Source organism: Triticum aestivum, chromosome 1D (assembly GCF_018294505.1).
Source record: "Triticum aestivum cultivar Chinese Spring chromosome 1D, IWGSC CS RefSeq v2.1, whole genome shotgun sequence".
NCBI lineage: Eukaryota > Viridiplantae > Streptophyta > Magnoliopsida > Poales > Poaceae > Triticum > Triticum aestivum.
The window spans coordinates 314046559-314056099 of NC_057796.1; the positions used below are offsets into that span (position 1 = coordinate 314046559).

Sequence of the window (9541 nt, forward strand, 5' to 3'; positions counted from 1 at the left end):
TACATATTCTACGAAGATCTTTATCAGTCGAACCGTTATGACAACATACGTTATTCCCTTTGTCATCGGTATGTTACTTGCCCGAGATTCGATCGTCGGTATCCACATACCTAGTTCAATCTCGTTACCGGCAAGTCTCTTTACTCGTTCCGTAATACATTGTCTTGTAACTAACTCATTAGTCACTTTGCTTGCAAGGCTTCTTATGATGTGCATTACCGAGAGGGCCTAGAGATACCTCTCCGATACTCGGAGCGACAAATCCTAATCTCGATCTATGCCAACCCAACAAACACCTTCGGAGATACCCGTAGAGCATCTTTATAATCACCCAGTTATGTTGTGACATTTGATAGGACACAAGGCATTCCTCCGGTATCTGGGAGTTGCATAATCTCATAGTCGAAGGAATATGTATTTGACATGAAGAAAGCAATGGCAATAAAACTGAACGATCAAAATGCTAAGCTAACGGATGGGTCTTGTCCATCACATCATTCTCCTAATGATGTGATCCCGTTATCAAATGACAACTCATGTCCATGATTAGGAAACCTTAACCATCTTTGATCAACGAGCTAGTCAAGTAGAGGCTCACTAGGGACACAGTGTTTGTCTATGTATTCACACATGTATTTAGGTTTCCGATTAATAAAATTCTAGCATGAATAATAAACATTTATCATGAATAAGGAAATATTAAATAACAACTTTATTATTGCCTCTAGGGCATATTGCCTTCACAAGAAGCCTGCCACTCACACCAACCGAAACTAATGGGCGGTCAAGCAGGCCGGCAAGGTGGCGGCTGATGACCCACAAGTATAGGGAATCGCAACAGTCTTTGAGGGTTCTATTCGCCCAAATTTATTGATTCGATGTAAGGGAGCCAAAGAATATTTATAAGCCTTAGCAGTTGAGTTGTCAATTCAACCACAATCGAGAATCACTTCCTTGCAAGAATTTATTAGTAGCATAGCAATATGATAGCAGTGATAGTAAAGTAACAATAGTGATAACAGCACTAGTAGCAGATTTGTAACTAGTAGAGCAATAGTAACTTGAGAAAAAACAATAGCATTAAAGTGTAGGCATGGAATCGCGATGGATGTTCAGATGAAATTCAACATGTAACTGTCACAACCTAGAGCAACACATAAAAATATTATTCATCAATCATATGTAGGCATGTATTTCGTATATAGTCATATGCGCTTGCAATAAGAACTTGCATGACATATTTTTTCCTACCGTCCCATGGCAGCGGGGTTTGATACGTTTCCAATGTATCTATAATTTTTTTATTGTTAAACGCTATTAGATTATTACTTTTGTATGTCTTATATGTCATTTCATATTATTTTTCTAGACTAACCTATTAATTTAGTGCCCAATGCTAGTTCTTGTTTTTCTCTCCATGTTTTTGGTTTTCCAGAAAATCTATACTTATAGAAGTCTAAACATGACAATATTTTTGAAGATTTTTCTGCATAATAAGAGACCTTAGAAGCTTTAGGAGAGGATGAGAAGACCCATGAGGGCCCCGCAAGGCAGGGGTACACCCTAGGGGGTAGGGCACGCCACCCTGGCTTGTGGGCCCCTCATGACTTCGTTTACCCTAATTCTTGGCCTATAAATTTCCTAATAGTCAGAAACTCCCGAAGCGAGACCCAAAACAACTTTATCGCCGACTCAAGCCTCTATTCTGTAGTGATCCCATCTGGAGCCCTATTCCGGTACGTCGGAAATATTCCGTGAAAAATTGTCGCGCGGAAACAAGCTTGCAAGCTCGTGGTCTGTGACACCTCGGATGCAATCCGACATCGGAGCTTTGGCTGCAAGAAGATACCGTCGTACGAAAAAAATTAACCCGAGGTGTGGCGTGAAAATAACAACACGTCTGATAAAGGTTAAGTGAACCTAGAAGGGGCTCCTCGGATGCCCGACATATGAACTCTTCGGATACACCTCAGCGATCATCGAGATCGTATATCGATGGGAAAATTTGTTGAACCAACTTTCAAGATCGACGACCGAAGACGAAGAACAGTTCGGAAGAAGCGATGAGCGTCCCCAACTTGAAGACCAGTTCAGGGGCTATTGATGGTGTCCTGGACTAGGGGGAACTCACCACGTCGTCTCTCGTCCAGGAGGGCTGGGCCGAGGACCCCCCGTGGCGGTTCCGTCCTGGGCCACTTCAGGCACCCACGACGCATACAAGGAAGATTCCACAAGACTTAGCATGCAAGAGAAGGACTCCTCTCCACAGATGTAGTCGACTAGGACTCCTGTTATCATAGGCCCCCGATACATCATATAAGCCGAGGCTAGGCTAGTCGATAGATCATGAAAATCTCAATACATCCTAGAGACGAGACACACATGATCTCGTGGTAGTTCGACCTGTACCATGTACTCCATCCAAAATCAATACAATCAAAGTAGGACATAGAGTATTACCGATTCGAGAGAGCCTGAACCTGGGTCAATCCTGTGTCCATGTTACCATCGTGCCAAGGCTACCAGCTCGAGACCCCTACTCAAGATTTGCTGGAGTTGACTCCATCAAGCAGCGGGGAGGCAGATCGGGCACTTGGTACGCCAATGTGGTCTGGGGTGCAGGGATTGAAGCGCTCCACCTTGGCCACCACATGTTGCCTGAGGTCCTCCCCCGAGGAGGGGCTTCAAGGCCGCTTACAGTCCTTGGAGCCATGGCCGAACAGACCACATTGGAAGCAACCGATGTCATTGGTGCAGTCACGCTTGAAGTGCCTGTCCTTGTAGAAGCGGAAGCACTTGCCAACCATCTTTGGCGAGATCTCCTTGTGCTCCGGAACGGAGGGCGGCCTGGCCTTGCTGGCCCCAAAGTCGTGGTTGTGCCTCCACAACTCTTTCCTGGAGGGCGGCTGCACCCAAGCCTTCCCCGACGTTACGACGTCCGGCGAAAGAACATGCACCAGAACCAGGGCCTTTGACACCTCCGAGCTCGAGGAGATGCCCAACCCCGAGACCACCAGCCGCTCGCCGGTGTGGCAGAAGGACGAAATGATCGACCTCAGACTAGAGTCCATGCTCGCGAACAGGAGAGCGGGGGGAGGGGGGCTGTCGTGGTTGGGTGACCAACGACGGGGAGAGGTGGCCGCCGGGGTCAGAGTAACCGACGGCGGGAGGGTGGACGCCAAGGCCGGAGTGGCGTGCAGCGGGAGAGAGGAGAAGAGGAGAGTGATCCTTTCTTCCTTTTTGAGTTTTTAATGGTTGTGTTCGCACGGATGGTGTGTGGGCAATTTTGTTTTCGTGACGACAAAATCCCATGGTGGGTCGTGGGTATACCTGGCCATCTGTCCGGCCGGGCCGGACAATGCCCGACAAAGAAAACCTAGGCCCGGGCCCGACTCGGCCCGACCATCGGGCCTAGAATCCAGGCCCAAGCCCGACACATTAACGTAAAAGCCCACGGGCCTCGGGCCTCTCCAGTAAATCGCAAATACGATGGGCCTAGGCCCGGCCTGACTTGACCTTCAGGCTCATTTTCCAAGCCCAGGCCCAGCCCGCGGGTAAGACCTGGCCTGGTTGCCCATGGCCAGGTATAGTCGTGGGCGCGTGTCTATGGCACGGTGAAGGGTTCATTTGTTTGGTCCTTGTGTTGGAGTTGCGATGAAACATAGATAGATCCGATTGAGGCCATCCCCCGCTCCCGCTCCCGCTAGGGTTCCCCCCACCCCCGCCACCGGCGGGCCCTAGGCCCTCCCCGCCGCCGCCGCCGCCAGCCCGGCGCGGCGCCCAGCTCCCCCGCGCTCGCTTCCCCACTCCCGTTCCCCCATTTCCGCCAACGCTCCGCGCGAGCGCGGGCGCTCCGCCCCGGCCGCCTCCCTCCCTCCTCGTCCGCCCACCTTCGTCCCTCCCCCCGCCGTCGTCGGCGGGCGCCCCCGGATCTGGCCGGGTGGTGTCGGCGGCGGCGGGTCGTTCCTTCCCTGCGCGCGCTCCTCCTTCCCGGGGTGGGGGGACGCGGCGGTGCTGCTCGGCCGGTGGCGGTCCGGCGGCCTGGTGCGGTGGCCGGCGGCGCTCGTCGTGGTGGTGCCGCCTCTTGGCGGCAGGGCGGTCCGGTGGTGCTGGTCGGCCGGCGGCATGTCCCCGGCCCAGATCTGGGCCCGTAAGGTCCCGTTTGGGTCCTTGCGGGTCGACTCTGGCGCGACCGCGACGCCCTCTGTATGGGGAGGCAGGGGAGCGGCTTGGACTGGGACAGTGACGCCGGCGGCATGCCAGCTGCTGCGCGGAGGCGGGAGCTGTCCGGGCCTTTGAGGGCCCGGCCGGGCCTGTGGGGCCACGGGCCCGGTAGGCTCCTGCTATGGCGTCCGGTCGGCTACCGTCGTGGACGGTGGGGGTGGGGCCCTCCCGTATGCCGACGGTGCTGCTGCACTAGTCCCGGCTCCTCTTCTTCGTTGTGCAGGCCATCTTCGCGGTGATGTGGTGAGACAGCGTGGGAAGCTTCGTGTCCGTGTTGGCGCTGGGTGGTGGTCGGTTTGGTGGCGAGCTCCGAAGTGCCTGAGGTAGAGGATGGGATCGGGAGAAATCCCTGTTGGTTTGGCCGACACCGACGCGGTGGCGCTTGAGGGTGCCGCCAGACCTTCCTGGAGGGCGTCGGGGCTACCCTTCCTCTCTCCTCGCCGCGTACCGGGGGAAACCCTTGGCAGCAGCGTCGTCATCGTCGCGTTCCTTCTTAAAGGTGTTGATTGGTACCGGCGCTTCGGAGTCTCGGAGCTTGGTGGGCGATCTTCGGTGGACGCAGCGGTCGCGAGGCTTTGTCATTTTTGTCGATCCGCCATTATCGACGTTTATTTCTTTTCCTTTTCTTTTTCTTTTTTTTGGGCGTGCTTGTGCTGCTTCCGTCCCAGCACCTATCGTTGAATGTATGGGATGGTTGCTTTGGAATAAAAAAAGCGAGGGAAAACCTTTTTCATCCGGCGTGGTAGGTTGGAGCCTCAGAGGATACCACGTCAGTTTCGTGGCCTCCTCTATCCCGTGACGTGCCACCCACAATCATATGCTAACCTGACGCCGTCAACTTGGAGAGGAAAAAACAGACAAAGTCGTTACCAGAAAGACCCGGTCCACAGACCACCCCCACGGTCACGAATCTCAACGCATCATTGACCGGCTTGCATACGCCCAAGTCCATACACCGCGTGCACAGCCGCGATATCTCCGCGACACCGCCGCACGACTAGCCTCGTCGTCACTGTAAAGCTTAGATAAAGTCCGGTAGGTCGCGGCAGCGCTCTCAACTCCATCGCTTCCTCCGATTCCGGCGATCCAAACCGAATCCGGCCGATTCGAGGCGGACTGGGGGTTCGGATTCGGGGCCGGGAAGAGGAGAGGAGGGGGAGATGGACCAGGTTCTGAACAAGGTGGGGAGCTACTGGTTCAGCAAGAGGGCCAGCAAGGAGATCGACTCCATCGGCGACGACCTCAACGTAATCACTCCAATCCCTGGCCTGCACTGCGTTTACACTAGGAAGGGCTCCGCCGTCTGCGCCGGCGCTTAGCCGCTAAATCGAGGATGAGCTAGACTAAATCGAGGATTATTCGCCTGGGTTTGCCACGGGATCCGAGATGTCCAGGAGGATGGATAATTTCGATTTGTGCATTGTATTAGATTAATTCGTTTCCTTGTGCCGCGGAAATAGGATTCCATCTTTATCTTTCGAGGGTTTTCAGCTGGGAGATTGCTTCTAGATCTAAGTAATGTATTTATTGTGTCATAATTCTCCAACCAGTGTTGAAGTTCCTTGGTAATTGACTCAACTAGATTGGGTTTACACGGAAAGATGTGATTTAGCTTGAACCTTGAAGGCAGGGTCTACCTGTAGCCTCGCATGGGTAGTCGATTTATCATTTATGTTAGGCTGTACTAGTGCGTGAATATGCATTCGCCTATTCGGTCTATCTCATGCGATTTAATGTTTCCAGTACCAATATAGACAGGATAGTATGTGCAAGACCTTGAATGTCTCTCTCCACTTTATCTCTTGGGCCATACTAAAGATGTTTAGCTCGATGTTTCTTTGCTACATGTGTATTTAAACTTGTAGTATTTATTATATGAAGGATGTCCATGGTTTCCTTCATAGAGTTACAAATGGCTACTGATTGACACAACAGAGGAAATTCTTAACCACTTTCCTATAGCATAAGTATAACTAAAGAACCAATAAATACTTATTGTTTCCAGCTCATCCTACCAGGTCAGGTAACCTCACATTCTGATTCCTGAAACTCTGACATGATTGTTAAGACTTTTGACTCGAGGAATAATCCATGAAAGACAAGCAAAACCATGCTATTAAATTTTGTATATTGGAATCTAAGCTAATGAATCGTTATAAATGAGTTTATCTACCCGTACGAAAATCACCCCTGAAGGTGTGTCAGGCTATTTTGGTGTGGTGCTTCCTACCAAATACACATGTCCGCAGCGTTGCACATTAGTGATAATACTAGTTACCTCTGTTATGTTCTGCTGTTAGGTTTGTAGCATTGGAAGATTTTTATTTTCCAGTAACTTATCTTACTTCAATGTTTTTTCAGTATCAATATGAATGTACTATGTGAAGCATCTCCCACTGTTTTGATGATTTACGTTGTATTTCCAGATCCTGCTTATAGGTAACCCAAAGCTCTATATGCAGTTCAGCTTCTAACATAACATTATCTACATTTTGAATCCAGTCGGTCTCTTCCAGTATTGGCGGGGGAGCTAAATGGATGGTGAACAAGATCAAAGGTATGCAATGTCTATTCTGTATTTCCTAATGGCAAACTATGTTATAGCAAATATCCATACGATATACTATATGGTATACTGCTGGTACAACACTCCAGCAGTATTTAAAAGTTAACTATTGTAACTTTATAAGTATGGCACAATGTATTTCTTAGTATATAAATTTTGATGAGGCTCATTAGCTGATGCACATTGATATCTAGTATGGATAGAAAATAGCAATGCTCGTTACACTTCATAACTAAATGGGACTTCTTAGAATTGTGATTTGTATGTGGTTGTGGTTTATTTACGTTTCTGATATTTCTGAAAGCTGTACGCTAGTAATATTGAGCAATGACCATCTATAATTTTAAGGCGCTAACATGTGCTCCCTCCGTTTCAGAATGATAAAAAGATGTATATTTTAGTCTTTTAGAGCTGGCCACACAAATTTAGAGTGTTGGTGACATGTCTATATGGCCCATCTCTTTTTCCTCACAAAGCCATTAAGTTCTCCTTTTCCTCCACAAAGCAAGGCCTTGCAAGCACACTCTTTTTTTTGACATTTTTAAGGGCAAGTAGGAAGACATTGGCTAAAATTGCATTGGAACTTTGGAAGTGTAGGACAGTTATTTTGACAAAACTTGGAGGGGCTAAAAGGACGCTTATTTTGAAATGGAGGGAGTAAGAGAAAACCAAGACATATTCAGATAATTGAAAATATATCACGTACCAGTTATGCACCATCTGTTTTTGGGAAAAATAATAATAGCAGATTGTTTATTTTATTGGAGTAAATCTGGAAGGGGCAGCATTTGTTAGTTTTTGGAGGTGTACAAGGTTTTGATTAGTGAACTAGTGGTGCCTTGCAGGAAAATATCCACTCATATTTCACATGTCCTGTGACCTAGTACCCAGTTAATGCTGGTTCCCTTATGTTATAACCAAAAGTGTGGGTTTAATTGTGTTCACTAGAAACAAAGCACTATCATGATGATGTATTCTTGAATACCAAAGGCATGCCAGAATCATCCTACAACTCTCTGATGAGTTTATGCCCTTATCGGTAACCCATTTGTTGTATTATTTTGTTTGCTTTAAATAAACATCAATTTCAGTCCTTCAGGTGACATATTTTGATTGCTCAAAATGACAGTTTTGGTAACCATGAATTAAGTCACATCTATGTAAAGTAATACTATTAAGGGTCCATCTGCATTGCGAGGAAGGCGTTCATGAGAGATTACCTTGAGGATTGTGCTCATGGTCTTACTCTGGCTCCCCATCTATTTAGAGGCATAGCCGCCTTGTTTTGTTCCTTTCTCTCTGTCCGATTGTCTTGCAACAAAAAATGCTTCTGAAGCAAGCAAAATAGGCAAAAGCTTTTGCATGTTGAAAAGGCTGAAATTTCCTATGTTTACTGACCTTTTTCTGCAAAAACACTAACGTTTGCTGACCTGAGTACAACGTGTCTTGGTCGCAGGGAAGCTGCAGAAAGCATTACCAGATCTTCTCAAAGAATATGATATGCCAGCAGGCCTCTTCCCACGGGACACAACTAATTACGAGTTCAATGAAGAGACAAAGAAGCTGACAGTGTACATCCCGTCAGCTTGTGACGTCGGGTACAAGGACTCATCGGTGGTGCGGTTCTTCACCTGTGTGACCGGCTACCTCGAGAAGGGAAAGCTTTCCGACATCGAGGGCATGAAGACCAAGGTGCTTGTATGGACCAAGGTGACCTCCATCAAGACCGAGGGCTCAAAGGTCCATTTCACTGCCGGCATGAAGAAGACCCGCAGCCGCGATGCGTATGAGGTTGTCAGAGATGGCATCATCATAGACAAGTTCTAGAGCATACCTGTACCTGGGCTGACAGGTGCAATGTAATTACTTAGATATGCTACATTGAAATCTGTTGTGCTATCGGATCGGCCTATTAACCAATTGTGTTGATGAAAACTCCCATCCATGACTTTTTCTATATCTTGACAATCTGTGCTTGTTTTGCTGGCATCCTGATTCTTCCACCAGACCCGAAAGGGTGACCGGACCAGGGCGCCATGTTGTATCCAGTTTTTAGTCTTGAATTCCTCTATCTTTGGGTGTGATGTGGCCTGTAAACGCCATCAAGTTTGGATGCAGGTGACAAGGCAGGAAATGGGGAGAAAAATAGATTATGGGTGTGATTTTTGCTTGTTTTCTTGCGGAGGGCTTCATCGACCTCAAGCAGTGCTCGTGCTTTAGTCTCTACTCCTTCCGTCCTATAATATAAGAACGTTTTTGACACTTTGATTGCTATCTGATTGATGCTTTGCACAACACATTGTATCCTTGTCCGTTTTGTTTGTTGCTTTTTGGCCCGGTAGATGACTTTGTTAATTCAAAGTTGGTTGTTGGTCGTAGTAATTTTATTTTGGGCGGTAGATGACTTTGTTCATTCAAAGTTGGATCTTGAGCCTTAGTTCTAGTAGAAAATAAAACAAACAAATGCATATTACAGCAGATTATCAACGCAAAACACTAAGAACTGCCTAAAGCTGGAGCTTGCAAACAGGAAAATGCCGAAATGCGCACCGACGCACAACCATTATGATTTGCATATTGGATATTTGCAAAGCTTAGAGCACACTCCCCTCTCTTTTCGCCGCATCCTGCTACCCACTCATCACCTATACCGACGCTAGATCGAGGCACCCGCTTCTCTTTCTCCCGAGTGATATGAACTGAGATCAACTCGAGCGCAAACAAACAAGATACTCAAGAGAACAGGGGAAA

At 48.0% G+C, this 9541-nt stretch overlaps 1 protein-coding gene across 1 annotated transcript; it reads left to right on the top strand.

The window, feature by feature from the left end:
- Positions 1 to 5203: 5203 nt before the first annotated feature.
- On the top strand, positions 5204 to 8747 carry LOC123181707 (uncharacterized protein At5g01610). The gene is made up of 3 exons (XM_044594030.1): positions 5204 to 5471; positions 6727 to 6781; positions 8247 to 8747. Exons 1-3 carry the CDS (start codon positions 5385 to 5387, stop codon positions 8615 to 8617), a joined length of 513 nt encoding a protein of 170 aa, XP_044449965.1. The 5' UTR covers positions 5204 to 5384; the 3' UTR covers positions 8618 to 8747.
- Positions 8748 to 9541: the final 794 nt, after the last annotated feature.

Bases quoted from the DNA above. Each gene is read 5' to 3' on its own strand.
- LOC123181707 (XM_044594030.1), top strand. From the start codon at position 5,385: ATGGACCAGGTTCTGAACAAGGTGGGGAGCTACTGGTTCAGCAAGAGG. The intron at 5,472-6,726 runs GTAATCACTCCA...TTTTGAATCCAG, and splicing joins CCATCGGCGACGACCTCAAC to TCGGTCTCTTCCAGTATTGG. The intron at 6,782-8,246 runs GTATGCAATGTC...TCTTGGTCGCAG, and splicing joins GATGGTGAACAAGATCAAAG to GGAAGCTGCAGAAAGCATTA.